This window comes from Cololabis saira, chromosome 18 (assembly GCF_033807715.1).
Source record: "Cololabis saira isolate AMF1-May2022 chromosome 18, fColSai1.1, whole genome shotgun sequence".
NCBI lineage: Eukaryota > Metazoa > Chordata > Actinopteri > Beloniformes > Belonidae > Cololabis > Cololabis saira.
The window spans coordinates 17129256-17148284 of NC_084604.1; the positions used below are offsets into that span (position 1 = coordinate 17129256).

A 19029-nucleotide genomic window follows, 5' to 3' on the forward strand; every position below is an offset into this window, starting at 1 on the left:
GACTGCCAACAACAACACTACATCCATCCATCCATCCATCCATCCATGCATTCATCCATCCGAGATGGAGACTAAAATGGTCCTGGACAATTCTGACTAAAATAAGACTAAAATGCTTAGACTTTTAGTCGACTGAAACTTGACATGACTAAAAGGAATATGAACGTGACTAAAACGAATAAAAAATAAAATGATAGTTTGACCCAAAGACTATACTAAAACTAACTAAGGCTGACAAAAACAACACTAGTTGAAGTGAATCCCCGGTGCCCTGACATACACTGTTGTAATGCATCCAAGGAAAATTCAATAAGAAGAATTAAAAAGAAAGAGTTTCACGTGCTGACGACGTTGCTTCCCTCTTGTTCTCCTCAGGAGTGATCCCCGGGCTGGATGGGACCCACCATGCCACCCAGCAAGAAGGCCCAGAGCCCCAGCAGTGGAGCCAGTGCCTCGCAGGGCATGAGCCCGCTGTACCGGCAGGGGGACGCTGCCGCGGCGGCCTCCGAGGCCGAAGCCGCCGACCTCTCCCTCTCCGTGTCTGCTTCCTTCTCCAAGGCCGAGGACGAGGAGCTCACCAGCCTCTCCTGGCTCCACGAGAGCACCGACCTCCTCAACAGCTTCAGCCACTCCGGGCTGCGTAGCGTCTCCCCGCTGCAGGACCCCGACGGTCAGCACCCCCGCTCGCCTTCTTCCTCGTCTCCCTCCCCGGACGACCCCATGCTCGGCGACGCGCACTCGGCGTACGACCTGGCGGCCGGGGCCAACAGGAAACCCCCGTACTCCTTCAGCTGCCTGATCTTCATGGCCATCGAGGACGCGCCGAACAAGCGGCTGCCGGTGAAGGATATCTACGGCTGGATTCTGGAGCACTTCCCGTACTTTGCAAACGCCCCCACAGGCTGGAAGAACTCGGTGCGTCACAACCTGTCACTAAACAAGTGCTTCAAAAAGGTGGATAAAGATCGCAGCCAGGTAAGCACCCGGCGGTTCTGGCGAGATCATATGTGAGACTGTTGAGACTGAATTAGGGGATGTAGTTGGTGGTTATGAGTGACATCTGTGACTTTGGTCATACTGATGAATCGCTGATTTATGTTCGCTGGCAAATAAGAGCTTGTTAGTCGGATTGAGTTAAATCTGATTTTTCTTTTTCTTTTTCCTTGTCCCTTGCATATATATTATTGGTTCATACCAAGTTTGGTAAAACTTAAAGCGTGCATTTTAATCTTCTTTCTTTTTTTTCTTGTGACAATTTTTAGGGGGTTTAAACATATATGTAAGGGGGATTCAGGGGTGGGGGGGTCGGTGGGGGTGTTGAGGGGTGGCATCCGCTGCAAATCTGAAATGAGAGAAACACAGGAAAACACAAAATGGGCACGCAAGCCATTGGAATCTGCAAGAGAGAAAACAAACAAACAGAAACGGGAACAGGCAGAGACACAAACAGCAACCATACCAGGTCTCTAAAACTGAATCCAGACTAGGCTACTGCGATTTACTGTCCCCCAAAACTGTGGTGTGAGTATGTAGGTGAGTGAACAGGTGTGTATGTCTGTGTAACTCTGTGTGTGCAAAGTCAAAACAAGATTTCACCTGAACTGCAACTATAGTGGAGGAAGGAGGACACAACCACGGCACCCGATAGACCAGAAGCCAGCAAGGAATCAGATTTTTAAATCCCAAAGGAAAACCTTTAAGCTGTTGTGTTTGCAACTAGGCAACAACCGAGCTGATGAGGTCACATGCAGCATCGACAGGTTAATGCAGGTGAACATTCTTGGTAAACAACATGGATGAAAGAAGGAAAAAAGGGGAAATGGTTCAGTATACGTGGTGCGTAGATGCTCCTTCACAGTAAAAGTCCACAAGAAGGCCCTGAGCTGAAAGGCAAAACTCCTGATTTACCAGTCGGTCTACGTTCCTACCCTCACCTGTGGTCACGAGTGTCCGGGGGTCTCCCTTAGAGATAGGGTGAGGTCATCCAGGGTCATCCAACAGGGGAACTGCTGCTCCCCTGCATCGGGAGGAGTTAGATGAGGTGACTCGGGCATCTGGTGAGGATGTCTCCTGGACGCCTTCCTGCTGAGGTCTTCCAGTGGAGGGATTATGTGTCTCAGCTGGCCTGGGTACAACCAGATGAGCTGAAAGAAGTGGCCACAGATAGGGAAGTCTGGTCTACCTAACTTATGGCACTTTTCCACTAGTACCTACTCAGCTCTACTCATCTCAACTCGGCTCGACTCAACTTGGCCCAGTTTCATTTCCACTAGAATCCAGTACCCTGACCAGTAGCAGGCGGGGTTGGAGCAAAGCTGCTGTGACGTACTTTTGATGGTGTGACATAGGGCTGTTCGATTTTGCCCAAAAATAAAATCTCGATTTTTTTCTCTCAAAATCCGATTTTCGATTACGATTACGATTATTTTGTGAATTGACAAAATGCAAAGAAATGATTTCAAATATGCTTTTTTTATTGAACATTTGCCCCATTGGGCTTTAAGTGCAAACTTTGCTCTTACTAAACCAAAAATGAATGAATAAAGTGCAAAACTCTGTAAAATAAGTTGAAAAAAAGTTTAAAAAAATATAATAAAATATAAAGGTTTATCTCTGAAAAAAAAAATCAGCACTTGCAAACATACAGTAAGTTATATTTCCAATTAAATAAAACAAGACATTTTCTAATTAAACTAAACTGGGTCTTTGCATGCTAAATAATAATGCAACCCATGAAGGAGGTAGAGGTGTGTAATGTCAGTCATTACATTTGCTATTCACATTTGCAAGTTTTTTGCAAGGAACACGAGCCGGTCTACCGCATCTGGTTTGAGGGATGCCCGCTGGTATGTTACAACGCCCCCTCCTACACTAAAGAGCCTCTCCGATGGGGCACTTGTCGCAGGTATTGAGAGGTATTTCCATCAATCATTAATATGGTATCAATCATTAATATGTGTGTGCAGACAAGGTAAAAAAAAAAAAAAAAAAAAGTGAAAAATCGATTTTACGAGTTTCACGTTTTAACATCGTTCTAATTACATAATCGCGATTACGATTTAAAATCGATTAATCGAACAGCCCTAGCGCAGAGCCGAGCTGGGCTGAGTAGGTACCAGTGGAAAAACGCCATTAATTCAATTCAATTTTATTTAAATAGCTAATACAACAGAAGTTGTCTCTAGGCGCTTTCCAGAGACCCAGAACATGACCCTCGAGCAATTATTACATAAACATAACATAAACAGTGGCAAGAAAAAACTCCCCTTTAGGAGGGAAGAAACCTTGAGCAGGACCTGGATCATAAGGGGGATCCTCCTGCCAGAAGCCGGCTGCCATTAGGCCACTGCCCCTGCGACCTGGCCCCAGATAAGCAGGTGGATGTGTCAGCTACCAACGCTGCAGTCCCTCCTTTACCCTTACTGCTTCTGCTGCAGTCTCTTCTGCTTGTTTAGTGTGAATATTTGTGGGATATTTCTTTGCTCTACGTTACACTCTTCCTCCACGATTCGTCTCGGTCTGAATGACCTTTTTGCCAGAAATTGCTTCAGCGTGGCAGTTTTGATGCATAAATCAGGAGATGGATCAGTGTTTTACTGAAAAAGCTCAACAGAAGGAACAAAAATCCCACAATATAACAAGGCCATTCAGCTCCACTTGTAGTCATTGCATATTTAAAATTAACTTTGAAAGAGATTATGCTGATCCGTGTTGGTCTGAACAGAGACCCTGATTGTAACTCGTGCCACCGTTCAGTGATCGTAGTTATTCTGTCTCAACCGTAAAATGTGTGAAATGTCACTGCAACCACAAATATAACCACATTATTCACTGTAGCATGTGTGGTAAGAGTTTATTTCAGAGCCAGACAGTTATCAGCTGTTTGCAGGCATATCCAACGTGAAGTTAAACATATTCTGTATTTTGTCTACAGCTGTACCAGATTCGACCTTATCAATAGTTGATGATCTCTGCTTTCATAGTTCTCTCTCACTCCGACGCTCGGCGCCTCCCCGGTGGGAAGAGCGTTTCGCTTTTGATTTAAGTCTTGATGCAGCCTTTTATACCGGCTTTTCCCATCCAGAGTTGTTCTCAGGGTAAACGGGGAGGGAGGGGGGTGTTGGGGGGATGAATCCCTCACTCAATTAGTGCTAAATTAATACTGGAGGATTTAATAACGCCGATGCCGGCAGACTTTAGATTTTTCTCTCGCCCGAGGGGTTGTTGGGGGGGGGCAAGCGGCGAGGATCAATGCTCGCACTGCGTGAACGAGATGATGCTGGAGGATATGAAGGGGGGCTTTTACGCTTTCCTTGACCAGAATAGTTCCTGAGCCCTGATGGACGGACGGACGGACGAGGGAACAAAATGGATGAAGGATAGGGAGGAAGGACGCGGCATCTGTGCGCCTGAGCTCATGCGGTCGTCTCTGCACACACACACACACACACACACACACACACACACACACACACACACACACACACACACACACACACACACACACACACACACACACACACACACACACACACACACTCACACACACACACACTCTCACGCTATGCTGTCATCTGGCCCTTGACTACGACGGCACAGTTTCTCTTGTATACATATCTCCATAGTAACAAGGTTGCAGTTGACACGAAAGTATGCTGTTGCTGTAGCAACGGGAAAACTGATTTGGCTTTGCTGGCTTAGGCGCGTGTATGTGGTTGTGTGTGTGTGTGAGCTTCAGATGTGCACTGAGGTGTTGAGTGGGGGAGAAAAAGTATATGTCCTCATCTTGTGATATATGCTCATTGGTGCTGGTTTGTGTTTGTGTGTGTGTGTGTGTGTGTGTGTGTGTGTGTGTGTGTGTGTGTGTGTGTGTGTGTGTGTGTGTGTGTGTGTGTGTGTGTGTGTGTGTGTGTGTGTGTGTGTGTGTGTGTGTGTGTGTGTGTGTGTGTGGAGCAGCTTGTGTAGAGGTGATTTTGGCAAGGACAGCTAGTCTTGTCTTCCTGTCGCTGCACACTGTTTAAGACAGCATGCTCATTAACCCCTCAAACCCAATCCCACTTTCCTGCACGCACTCTTACATCCACACACACTACTCACACACACACAAGGTGCACGTCTGACAGGCTGACAAACAAGCGTGCACGGACTCACACAAACACTGGCGAAAGCTTAAAAGACCTCCCTCTCTCGCACCGCGCCGGTGTGGAAATGAGGGCACATCTCTGCAGACTCTTCCTCTACCTGCCAAGAGCGGCGCTTTATCTGAAGCTGCAATTACAGAATCTCTGTAATTTACTCCGACTCTGCCATTCAAAGCCCCCCCCCCCTCCTCTACCTGTTTATAACTTTTGAGTTAAGCTCACAATTACAGGGTTGTAAGATATGTGCATTATGTTTCATCCACTCGCTCGCTGTGGGAGAGAGGAGGGACGGGCGCGAGCCGCCGGAGGGGAGGTCAAGTTATATTTACGAGGGAGACAGAAGGTGGAACCGGGAACCAGCTCGCCGTGAACGCGTCCAAATTATATTTCCATCAATTTACAGAGGTAGAGATTAATATGACAGTGGCCTATTTGTTCCAGTGGCTGTATTTCTGGGTCATATCCAGGCAGATGACAAGATGTGGGTTCATGTTGTGTGTATGTGAGTGTGTGTGAGTGTGTGCCTTGCCCGTGGGAGCTCAAAGTTGCGAAAGGGAGAGCGTGAGAGAGCGTGAGTCCCTGCCGTTGCCATGGCTTTGTTTACAAACAGGATTCTTGAATGACATGCCTTAATGACAAGTGTTGTTGCCCTCGGTGTCGTGGATCAGCGCCGGGGATCAATGCTGCGGCGACGCCGCGACGCTCGCAGCCAGGCATCTATCTCTCAAAGCTCCTTATGAAATCACAGCAGAGAGAACCGGCCACTCTCGTAATCTGAGAATCACTATGAAGTCTCTCGCTGCCGCACTTAAGTGCGTCGCCAATAACTTAACCTCACCCTGTTCAGACGAGAGCCGTCCTTCAGTCTCATGTTGAACTGCAGCGTTTCTCATGAGCAGGTTTGCTCGCTTAACGTTTTTTTTTCTTTCTTAAAGTATGTTTATCAGCAGATTGTTGCAGCCGAACCGCCTCTGTTGAAGAAAAGAATTGGAAAGTACAGTGAAGTTAAACATATTCCGGTTTTATCAGGACTTAACGTTACACCGCGTCATCATTTATTTAACATAAATCAACGCTGAATTGCTGAACTGTGCATGAAAACACAGATAGATATGTTGGTATCCCTCCATTAAAAGAAAGAAAAACCCACAACGTTCACTGAAACTACCGACAAAAGTGATAATAAATAATAGTTTTCTGATTTGAATTGTGGTTCAACAGAAGAAAAACGTGGCCTGGACACGTTTTGTTGACTCATATAATTAGATTCATTTAATATTCATATTTTGCTGCACGACCGTTTTGAGTCGATCAAGTGATTTCTGTCGACCTCTGCACCCGTAGACGGGTATTTTTGTCCACTCTGTCTCGGGTTTGTGGGGTTTCTTCTGCAGGCCGAATGCTTCAGCTCTTTCTGCTGTATATCTTGTAGGGCTGGGAGTAAACCATTATTTTTTAAACGATTAGTCTGGCGATTATTTTATCGATTAGTCGACTAATCTAATGAATAATTGGACGATTAGTCTAACGATTATTTTTCTGTTGTTCGATTAATAAAAACCATAATGTATCAAATAAATATAAAAAATCCTTAATAATATAGTTTATTAAACAACAGTTTTGCAGAGCAAAATAAAAATATAGAATAAAATTATACAAGATAAAAAGGCCAGCCGGTTTACTCTTACAGTCCAACGAAAATCTCTCTTGTACAAAATTATAAGATTTAAAAAATGCAGTGCAATGCATGTTATCCAAATGTGTTAAAAAAAAAAAAAAACATGTTAAAAATAACATATTTGGTTAAAACAGGGCACTGTTTCACACTGAATTTCATATTTTTATTGCATAAAAAAGTTTAATCACGAAAGGAACTTTTCTATGGCGGATGCATGAGTTATTATTGTCCCGTCCATGAGAGACGAGGGTGGGGGCTCCGCTTTAGATGCTCCAACATCCCTGTTGTGCTGGTGTGCCAATTCCAAAAGGCGTTCGGGACCAAATTTAAAGTTTTCCCATACTTTTGATCATTTAGGGCTGTTTTTGGGGGCTTTTTGCAGGACTTTGTTAGGTGTTAGGTGGTTGCAGTTTTGGTCTCCATTCTGCAAAGTGCAAACTGTTTGGGTGAAAATATGACGTTGACGTCATCGACGCATCGCTACAGGCCTAATATTTCGGGTCATTATCCTGTTGGAGGACCCATGACCAGCAACTGAGACCAAGTTTTTTTACGGTACTCCAAAATGTCTTGATAGTCTTGATACATCATTGTACCTGCAGAAATTCAAGACACCCTGCACCAGAGGCAGCGAGGCAGTTCCAGAACATAACCGAGCCTCCTCCGTGTTTCACATTAGGCACATTGTTGTTGTTTTTTTTTTTTAACGCTTTATTTTTGCATCTGTGTACACATAGCTAATGCGACTTGCCAAAAAGCTGCAGTTTTGTCCCATCTGTCCAAAGGTGATTCTCCCAGAATTTTTGTGGCTTGTTAATATGCATTTTCGCAAGTTCCAGTCTGACTTTATTATGATTTTCTTTTTATTGTGATCTAAGGCTGATGTACCTCGACCTTGAAGCTGCCCTTGTATATGTTTAGAAGTTGTTCTGGGCTCTTTGGTTTCCATTCGTATTATCCATCTCTTCAATTCATCCTCAATGTTCTTCCTGCGTCCACATCTGGGGAGGTTGGCTACAATGCAGTAGTAGTTGTCCCAGGACCATCAAGCTGCTTGGAGATGAGCTCAACTCCTTTTGCTTTCTCTGGTGCATGTGAAGTGCGGTGAACAATTAACTCAAAAACATTTGATTTTCAGTAGATTATTATTTTTCTCAGTTGCTAATGACCGGGCACACTAAAGGGGGTACCAGCTAACTAGTCCAGGCCAGCTTCACGAGTTTACTGATCCTATGATCTTATTGAGCTGCACTCCAGAAGTAATGTTTGATTTCATTAGTCGGTTTTCAGTAAATTATTATTACTGTTTTTGTCAGTTTCAAGTTATTTCAGGACCCATTGTGGGGTTTTCCACTCTTTAACTCTAAATTTGTCGGTGTGTAGTTTCTGCAGAACCACTGACATTTTGGCTCTTTTTTCTGAACGCTGTCACTTCAGCTCATTTGGGTTTTGTGTGCAAAAATCGTTTTTCTTAGAATTTTTTATTTTTTTTTAGCTTCATTAACAGTAAAACGTAACTGAAGCTGCAGAGTTCGAGAAGTTGTTGAACTTTCTTCAACTCATTGCCACCATTCAGTCTGAACAGACGGGGCTGCAGGGCCTTCATGATCAGGCCAGCACACCTTATGCAGAGGAAAAACTGATGCTTTGCAACAAAATTCAGTTGTTCAGTTTTATCAAAGAAACCGTAGTCAAAACATGACAAAAAAAAGAAAATGAAAGCACTTATTTATCTATAAACACTTGACAAATTGAAGCTTGTAAATTTTTTTTAGCTATACTTTAGATTCTGCCAATTACAATTTCTGTTAAATTATGTCTTTTGTCGTATCTGTTTAAGGTGTTTTTGCTGAGCTTTCTAGCTTTCTATGCTGGTTTAGATGATAGTTTCTCCTAGTGTATTTCTGCAGGTAATTCTGATGCTTTTCTAGCATTTTATTGTGATGCGTCTCCATAACAACAGGGAAGTGTATGTATACGTGGAAGCAGCAGACTGAGCTATCCTACGACCAGCTAATGATTAAAAAGAAAAGACCTCAAAAGGCAAACGAGCAGGAGAGGAGAGGTGAAGGATGTAGAGCGGAGAGGAGGAGGGTTTGACCCTTTTGTTTCTGATCTTCGTAGGGAGTTTGAGACGTGGGAGTCGGGGAGCTCGTAGCGCTGACAGAAGTGGTGTTTTTTTAGGAGATATGACTGCAGGGGCAAGTCCTGGACTCCAGCAGCATCCGTCTACACGGGTTGTGTGTGTCAGCGGTGGACTAAAGACTTGATAAAGACCAAGAGAAGTGCTTGTTAGCAACAGATGATGTAATCCTGCACGGATTCACTTAGATGTCCAACTGAAATCAAACTAAACCAAACAATTAGTCAGGTTCATGCCCCCAGATAATGTCTGTCCCGTTCACCAGTTACCATCGCTGCTGCTGCAGACTGGTAGACCAAGGCTTTATAGGTCAACTGGAAACTGAGCACCATCACCAGAGTCAGACATACTTTGGTCGGTAAATTGATTCTCCCTGTGTGCTCGAACATCGGGACAAAGAGTCCAGTCAAATAGTATAATTAAGTTATAACTGTAGCCCGACTAAACTGAGCAAAGAAACCTTTGTCTTGCACAAACCACCACCTACATGCTTGACAGGCGTTATGAGGCGTTTCTGCGGAAACACTGATACGTTTTCATTAAACATCTCTGATCAAGACGATTAAAAAGAAAAAGAGGACGCTTTCACCTGGAAATCCTTCCAAGCATTTGAAATCATATCCCATATCTTTTTCCAGATTGTTGAGTGGGGATAACTGTTTTTTAAAAGATCATCGCTGATGTCTTTACTCTTTGGCGTTGTGTTAATACACACCTGGATGCTCCCGACCAGGAAATTACCTCAACAGCTGCTTTACCGCTGGTGATTAATTAATCGAGAGCATTTGATTAAAAGCACCTGGATGGTATTTACCGTCTTCTGCCCTCCAACAGAAACTAGTGTACTTTGTTTTTCTGCCTTTTGGCTCAGTTTCCGTTTGGATTTACTTAATTCTGAGACCTGGTGAGGACCTGGTTGCACTTTAAACATTAAACTGAAAGAGTCTGTGCTGTCTTTTTCCCATGGCTGCACACGTCTGCATCATATTTTCCTCCAAAGTCGAACCAAGAATCCGAATCCTGGTCAGAAATGCCCCTCGCAGAAGCCTGTTTATAAGTAGGCTAATAATCTTTAAAACATGTGTTAAATCCTGCGAAAGTCACACGTGTTCGGTTTAAATGGAGAAAACAAATTTATCGTCTAATATAAAAGTAACTGGTCGTCTTTATAGGGGAGTAACACTCAATTTAAGCTTATTGATTCTTTTAGTTCAAAGTTTTGGCAATAAAACCTTCAAATTAATTTGCTTTAGTCGCTCCGTGTTCATCTCCGCGTTCATCAGCCGGTGTTTTCAGTAGAAAGGCTGGCCTGCGGTCCGACACCTGCCCAGCAACAGCCGACGAAGAGTCACCAGTCAGCGGGTGCACAACCTGAACCATTTGGTACCTAATTAGCGAGACACGTCCCTGAGGTGTCGGTGGAAGAAGAGTTGCTAAAAATGGACCTGCTTAAATGATAAAAGTCCAGTTATAGTTTTTTATTGAAGATAATTGAGAGCATAGTGGATAATTATTGAACGTATATTAACTCTGATTCGGTGTCAGCCTCAGTATAAATCATGGCCATCTGTGAAAGGTATTTTCAGTGTGTTGAGATCAAAAGGGGCTAAAAATCTGACTGAATTCAAGAAATGAAGAAACTTTTATGTGGTCGTTCACATTATTATTTATATGCGACCTTCATTACACTGAGTGTGAATGGTTCGCCTTCACGTGTTTGAAAGTACTCGCACAGTCGGAAGCAAAAGAGTTCTGCCCACCTGATGAAGGGAAGAAGGAGATGGAAAAAAGGGAGAGTACAAAGGTTAACGATGGCCTTCTGTGCAGCAGTGGCTGCTACCTGCGTACAGAGGTGTGTGTGGATGCAGAGTCTGAACCAGGAGTGGTGGGATCATGAGGTGAGGGTCTTCCCTGACAGAGTTCATCCATAACTTCAGGATGTCGAGAAAGACTTTAGCATATAACTCACTCTCGATCTGCAATCTTTGAGTCACATCTGGGCAAAAAAATCTGAATTTAGCAGCAGTGTGAACATAGCCTTAGAGTGTGGCTTAAAATATCATTTAAAAAAAACCTAGAAACAACAAGAGAATGAGAAGAAATAAGTCATGTCATGTCTCGAAAATTACAACCATGTAATTAACTTAGCGTCCCGGAAAACGAGCTTTGGTCTGTCCAGTCTGGTAATTCCAGTTCCTGCCATGTGTGGCGGTAGCGAGCAAGACAGCAGCCTCAGTAAAGCATGATTTGTGGGCGTACTTCTACTGGTTGGTACCGCCCCCAAGATAGCTGAGGCTCTCAGGACGAGAAGTCGCACCATGACAACCAAGCTGTTTTCCTAGAAAATTCATGAAATAATGCAACAACTGAGACTTAAGTCACAATCTCCCTGGAGGAATGAAAAACAAGATGCTCTGCCCCCCACTAGGCCTCCCCTCCCAGGACATCTGTGGACCTGTATCAGAACTGTATGATAACATCAAGGACAATGGCCGTGGCGCTCACTTGGATGCACCGTGCCGGGACCCCCCCCCCGTAACCCTCCCCCCCATACCCAAATGCAAGTCTTCGTGATGATATTGCTTTTATGTGCTGAGGTGTTTTGTGAAGATGCCTTTTTTCCCTCCTCTATCCCAGTGTCATCCTTGGAAAATAGGCGCATTATAACATCTATGTCGCTGACGGTGTATCCAAAGTCAAATTCCCTGTTTGATGTATTCAAACCCTGTCATTAAAGTCTGATTCTAGCCCCTTTCACACAGCCAGTTCGAGGCGGGAACGTTGCGCCTTTAAGCCGCCTCGCTGTTCTGTGTGAAAGTCACGGAGGCGGAATGGGGGGGCCAAGTGGCCCCACCAATAAGCCGGCAGCGGAGGTAGTCACAGAGCCGAAACGGGGTCTGTGTGAATGACACAGCCGGCATGCCGGCATGCCACTAGACGCTGACGCTGTCGTCACGCCTCTGATTGCGGAACGCCGGCATGCTGTGTGAATTTACAGACGGGAGCGGCGTTATGCCGGCGTTGTATGGTTCTGTGTGAACCAACAAAGGCGGCGTATTGGCAGGACTTCTTTACACCAATATTGCGGAATCTCTGTGTGAAAGGGGCTTCTGATTAAAAGACTCAAATACCCCTTTTCCACCAAACCGGTTCCAGGGCTGGTTTGGGGCCGGTGCTGCGTTTGGAACCGGGCTTTCTGTTTCCACTGACAAAGAACTGGCTCCTGGCCAGAAAAAACGGTTCCGAGGTAGTACCAACTCTTTGCTGGGCAATAGCAAGACTGCGAGAGGGCGACATTTTCAAATAAGTGATGAATTAATATAGATGCAGCCAAGCAGCAGTGGTCTGAGGAGGAGACAACCTGTCTTTTAGAGATACAGTCCACGGAGGCTGCTACATGTTGAACGAGTCGAGAACCAGCACCAGAATCAGTCCTGGAACCGGTTTGGTGGAAAAGGGGTGAAAGATGAGAAGCATTACCTGAGATCTTTACGGTAACCTGAGGCGAAAGGCAAAAGACGGGTTCATGACCCACTCTTGGATCCCAGCTGAGAGACATTGGACTAACGTATGAAGACTGTAAAGCCAGACGGCAGGTCTCGACCTTTAGTTCGGGGAGCTTGTGGGGGTCAGTCATTGGATGGCTGCAGCTACATTTCTTTGTGAATGAAAAGACCACAATGATCTTAGTTGGCTAAGACCAAAGACCCTCTGTGATGGACCTTCATGGGACCTGTTCGTTCATGGGACCTCTTCGCCCCACATGGGGTTTTGGGCCCTGTTTAAATTGTACAATTTTTAAAACATGTAAAGCACTTTGTGCTACATATCTGTATGAAAAGTGCTTTATAAATAAAGGTTGATTGATTGATTGAAACACCCTAATCTGCTCCAAACTCCATCTCTGCGCCAGCAGCCGACTTCAGGCTTTATTCCCAACTGTCTTGGACCTTGAAGTCACGTGTAAAGTCATTAAGTGGAAAGTTGGCATAAACACTCCTTAGATGTGCGAGGTCAACCGTAAGAGTTCCTGGACAGACTTCATGGGTGTAAAATAAAAAGAAGAGCCTCATGAGAACCGATGGACCTCAGTGACCCAGATGTTGGTTGTCAAACAACTGGTGCTGTTGGATTTGCTTACAGCACATCAGCTCCTCTCTAGCTCTCAGTCAGATTAAATGTCTTTTCCAGACATTGGTGTTGATGACTGAGGCTGAAACCAACTGTGGTTAAAGGAGGAGAGTTGTGTAAATCGGTCTGACGTGATTTTCACACCAGCTGAACAAGAGAGGAATCTGAATCTGGAGAAATCTTCAAAGCAGCTGCAACTGTCGGCAAGTTGATAAGGCTCAGTCTGTATTTATCTTTCAACAAACATGATTGCAATCACAGATGGAAAAAAGAAAGAACGTTAAAGTGATGAGTGCTTGACAAGAACAAACTTTTGATGAATCAGAACCACGCCGGAAGAAGAAAAGTCAATTTTCTACATGTTAGAGTGACAAAAAAAAGCTTTTATCCAACCATTAGGCACGCAACATTATAAGGCGCAATATCAATAAGCGGGTATATTTTCACACATAAGGCGCAGTGGGTTTTAAGGCGCATGATAAAACATATATAAAGCGAAACAAAACAGTCTGGTAAGTCGAACTTTATTCAACTCGTCACAATAACTCAGAATATCGTTCAGTTGTAACAAATACATAAAAATAAACTCACATTTTAAATCATTCGTCTTCCACAAATCCAGCAATAAAAAGTGGAGGAGATAGGGTCGTACTAGGTACTGTTCTCTGATTGGTTAATTGTTGCCGGCTATAGCGGACACACAAAGTTAGTTTGAGGTTGAAACAACATTGTATTCAAACATTCGATTATAATTAGATTATGATTTAGATTGGAAAATTGGGTTTATGCTAAAAACCTAACGTTGATGTCTAATTACAGTAAGGCAACATTGACCAGATGCTACCAAAGTCACTAAAACTGGACCATTTTTGAGCGCCGCGTACCTCATAAAATTGGTTTGAGGTCAGTAAGCACAACAAAATTCATATGTAAGGTGCACCTGATTATAGGGTGCACTGTCGATTTTCGAGAAAATTTAAGGATTTTAAGTGTCTTATAAAAATCCAGTACATATTTATACCCAACCTGGACTATTTGACCTGTTGCTGTTTACCTTATAAATGATGTTTAGGTGAAAAAAATACTTTCACTTCATCATAACATGTATTATTAATCCTCTTGTCCATCTATACAGATGTGCAATAATGGTGGATCCACGCAGCGAGCGCAGTGGCTTTAATCAGGCTTTAACAATCCTGACATATATACGACGTTAGGATTGGTCGTATGGGTTGAATGATGCATGAAAACATAATGGGTAAAAAAAAGCCTCTTACAAAGATGTGGAGCTCTGTGCATTATTTTTAATCTCTTTTTCCAACTCTGAGTTGAAAATAAAATTTTTCCGCTGGAATGAACCGTTGAAAGGAGGACGTGCTTGGGTGGAGTAATAAAAGCTGTGGTTTCAGTAACGTGCTTCATTAGCTACACTACATATTGTCACATGATACTTGTTTTTTTTTTATAATAAACCTCCTTTTATAATAAACCTCCTGCAGCCAGTTCGTCTCAACTGAACGTTTAAAACTATAAAAAGTTATATTTTGGTCAGATTTAGACGACTCTCGAGCTCTCTGGCTCAGAAGAAGATGAAGATTAAGCTCTACGACGTCTGCAGCCTCGCAGAAACAGCTGACATTTCAACCCTTTGTGTTTTCTTACGAAGAGCGGATTGGCGCCTTTTTCAAGTTTGTAGCGGCTGCTTAGCGTAGTTTCGTGTGCTAACCGGTTCGGGAGCAGAGCGGCTCGTCCAGTTTCGCTCAAAAGTGGAGTAATGTGAGGCAGATGCGGTGCTCGGGGATTAAATGGAGCAAAAAAAGAAAGGAAAAAAAAAAACAATTTAATGGGTAGGACAAAAATGCGAGGAGTGTTTTAACTTCTCGTGTCTCATCTGTGCACGTTTCATGGATTTATTCCACTACGAGGTGAGCTATTCTGGTCCCTAATAAGGGAGTTGTAGAGAGCGATGTGACAGGTGAGTGTGCATGTGACAGGATAATATCGCGGCGGCGGTGGCGGCAGCGGCGTGGGGTCACCATCGGGGTCAGTGGCAGCAGGACTTTTTAATATCTCCCATTTCCACGGGAGAGCAGCCCCCACAGCTTATATAACACAGGAAACAGATGTTAGCAACTCACAATCATCTCTCTCACTCTCTCCGACTCCTCTAACCCCCTCCTCCCTCCCTCTCTCTCTCCCTTTCTCCCCTTTCTTCCCCTTTTGTCTTTTGTTCTCATCATAATGTGTCCCAGGCAAGTTGCAGTGTGTGTGTTTTCGTAATCATGAACAATACCTTTGCAAAGTCCACACAAACACGGGTTTCTTCGGTGTTTTCCTTAGACAAAAGTTCATGTCTGAGCATCACGGTGCGCAAAAAAAAAGAAAAGACATAGCTGTTCAGATGGAAATGCAAACCGCAGCCAGGGCGGCACAAGTGCCACAGTGACAGCTAACGGTGTATAAGCGAAGGGTACAAGTGGAAGATACCTGCCTTGTTGTTTCCGAGCCGCCCGCATTGACAGAGCAAAGGCGTTTCACTGTCACGGTGATCCCTGCTCACCTGCGAAACAGTTCAGCGTGCAACTCCTCTGACAGCGCTGGCAGGTGATGTCATCGCAGTTGTCTTTCCTTTCAATGTGCAGGCGAAGGAAACCGAGGGGGAAATGATTTTGCCATATTGCAGAAAAAAAAAGGGCCTTCGAATCTGTCACACTCGACGAGGATCAGTTTCTCCACGGCCGGCGACAGTGACGGTTGGTTCTGGTTCTGGTCGGACTCTGCCGACCCCTCTGTTCTCCAGCACAGTCAGCGAGGAGCTGATGGTCTTAAACAGTCCGTATAGGCTCTTATGTCCAAAAATAAAATAAAAAAAGGGGAAAACCAGGTCAAAAATGCTGCTTACAGTACATCATCATAAATTACTTCTAGTCACCACCTTCAAGTTCAACTAAGCAAATACAGATGTGTACGAGTAAGAGAATCTTCCAGATGTTTCACAAAAATATAGCCTCTACCGTCAAGGACCTGCAGCTATTTTAAGCAAAATAAAACAGCCTTTATTTTCTGGGGCTCAAAAGCAGTTGGACAATTGACTGAAGGGAAGTTAATTGGCCTGGTGGGGTCCGTTCCCTCGTCATATTGAGACGAGTGAAGCAGATAAAAGGTCGGGAGTTGAGTCGGCAGCTGTTTGACCCGAGCGCCCAGTTTGAAGTCCATGAAGAGCCTCCAGTCTCCACGGCTGAACTCTAGGTGAGAGCTTCTGATTGGAAAAGCGCCGGAGGGATTAGCGCGCAACATCTGGCAGTCGGTTATCACAACGCAGCTGAAACAGCGCGCTGCTTCCTGTTCCTCAAACTGTCATATCAGAGGAAGCATCCCGTGTTCGTGAAGACGGCGTTAATCTGTTTCAGACGGGTCAAATTATTGGTCTGGTCCAAGCGTGTGCTCTGGAAGCTCTCCTGTAATGAAGGGACTCGGGATTCTCAACCGGGGGTCCGCGGACCTCTAGTGGTCCGTGGGGTCATTGCAAGGGGTCCGTGGGTCCGTGATAATAAAATAAATACTTTTTAAAAAGATCCTCTCACATTTATAGAAATAGATTATTATTTTACTCAAATGTGATCGAGACCTTTATCTACCTAAACTACAAGGGATCACATGACCTTCTTTTACTCCTTCACAATCACCATTCATTGTATTTTAATAAGAAATCTTGCACCCGTTTGCATTGTTGAAGTTACTGCATGAGACTGTTTAACAAATTTAACACGATCTGCATCCTTTTCAAATTATGAACCCCCTAGCGTTTCAGTGGGCATACACTATTCAGTTCTTTAAAATGCTTTTATTGTGAAATATATGCAAGTTAATGAGGGAACGCTCGTTAACTTGCAAATTTCAAGTTAGCGCTTGGAAATGCAATAATGTAAAATACAAAAGAAAGAAGAACAGGATAAGCAGAGTAACACAAAGAAGAAGAAAATTTGGACTATGATGGCCCGTATAAAAAAAAACTGCTTGTTCTGAACGTAGCAGACTCTGAGCCACCAGAAAACAGAAGATTCCTCAGAATTGACCAAAACCTTGCATGTCAGTCACAGTTTGGCCTTTCAGCATGGCTGGTGTAGCTTATGATGAGCTAAGATGCTAATTAATATAACTTTACATTCATTCAGATTAATCTGTGCAAGTGTCGCTGCTGAAACAGCTGAAGTTGAACTTGCACAGGTCACAGGCCTGCAGCGGTTGGTCAGGGCGACCAGCAGGGTCGGGTCCTGAAGTGTCTCCTACGGCTCTCAGCTTCTTCAAACGAGGAGCTCTTTGCAACAGGATCGCTGGATTTGCACAAGGTGTTTAGCTTCGATTTGCCCAGTCCAACATGCAATGTGTCAATCAAAAGGCCACACCTCTACCCCTACATAAATGTGTTGCTATGTCCCACTGGGATGTGTTGGAGACGACTCTTTAGCCTTCATCAATACCAAACGAGAATGCATTTCTGGACGGAAATGAACATTATGAATTGTCCCAACGTTGGTGTAATATTCCTGAAATGCCGTGGGGCAACAAAATTTGCATCATCAAGGCTAAAAACATTAACATATTAGAACGTGTGACTCTTTTTTTTTCCGGCCACGCAGTGCATGTTGCAGCTCAAGCTTTTTTTAAATCTTTCAGCAGCGACCGAAATGCAAATGCAGACGAGCTATGAATCAATTTTTAACCCGTTCCTTTTAAAAGCCAATTCTTCCTAAACCTGCAGTTTAATGTAATGCGCCGCTTGTCAGTGCGCTCTGTAATACTTTATAAGATTTGCCTTAAAGTAGGGACTATCCTTCCCGAGTTGTGGATTATTTGTTGTGTAATCCCAACGTTTTCACTCCGAGCGCCATGGTTGTCTGACTGTTTTTGTGGAACGCTGATAAGAGCAACAACAAAATCATCTTTGTGGACAAGATGGGAACAAAGGATGGAGACAGGAAAAAGAGGAAAAGCAGATGCTGAGGGTCAAGTTTGTGGTTCTTTAATCCTGTTGAAGGTCACATTTTTTTTTTTTAAATCCGTCTTTAAACTCGGTCGCCACGGCGACAGGCTTTTGTTTTGAACTTTTTGTCACGAAGTGAAAAGTCCATTAGTCCTCCCGCTTCCATGCTTGGATGATGCCTGTTGCCAAGGCGACCGCTTTAACCCAGGTTACGGACCCTTCCTGTGAGACGCGCCGCGTGATTGGACCGAGCCGCCGAGGGAGGGGGGGCAGCGGCTGGGGGTTTGTGATCGGCACACGGACCCCAGCAGACAGATTCAGGAGAGAGCATTGATTTAATCGGCTGGCAGGCAGGCACACACATACACACACACATATCTCTACACAAACGCTGGCAGGCTGGAGATACAAGGGGAAATTTGGGCTCAGCGGGGGTCACCTCTGTGGGAGCGAGTGCATGTGTGTGTAATATCATGCTCTCCGGGAGAGGCGTCGCTGGCAGTAATAGCAGCGCTCCCAGGAGCAGCCCGTGCTGGGTAATATCACACTCCCCAGGGAAGTTCACCCACACACATGCACGCTCCCGCCGCCGCATATGGACCGGCTTCAACACGGCTGACATACTAATGCCGGGACCCAGACACACGGCATCAGCTGCTGGCGTTTCCTCCCAAGGCTGAGGGCTGGTGGGCGGCAGCGCCGTTCTGGCCCGGGCTTCCCGGGATCAGGAGCCACGCTGCGAAGACACGGGGAATCAGCGGAGACTCTGCAGGATCATCGTGCATTAGAAAGGATGCAGCTTGTGTTGTTCAACAAGGGATTTGTGGAACAAAATGGTATCAGACTTGATTGTGAGGGTAAAGGGAGGCAGATTTGGAGATTTTGAAGTCTGCAGAGGGATTTTGCAGGATTTGACATCACATCTTCTTGCTTTGATTTGTTTTTTTTGGTC

General features: G+C 44.6%; 1 protein-coding gene across 2 annotated transcripts in view; it reads left to right on the forward strand.

The window, feature by feature from the left end:
* The window catches only part of LOC133464526 (forkhead box protein N3-like), an 81610-nt gene that overhangs the window by 35540 nt on the left and 27041 nt on the right, over positions 1–19029 (forward strand). For both annotated transcript variants that reach the window (XM_061746558.1, XM_061746557.1), the window contains exon 2: positions 376–975. In XM_061746558.1, coding sequence (XP_061602542.1) covers positions 394–975 — 582 coding nt within the window. In that variant the 5' untranslated portion in view covers positions 376–393. The remainder of the gene's footprint in view (positions 1–375; positions 976–19029) is intronic.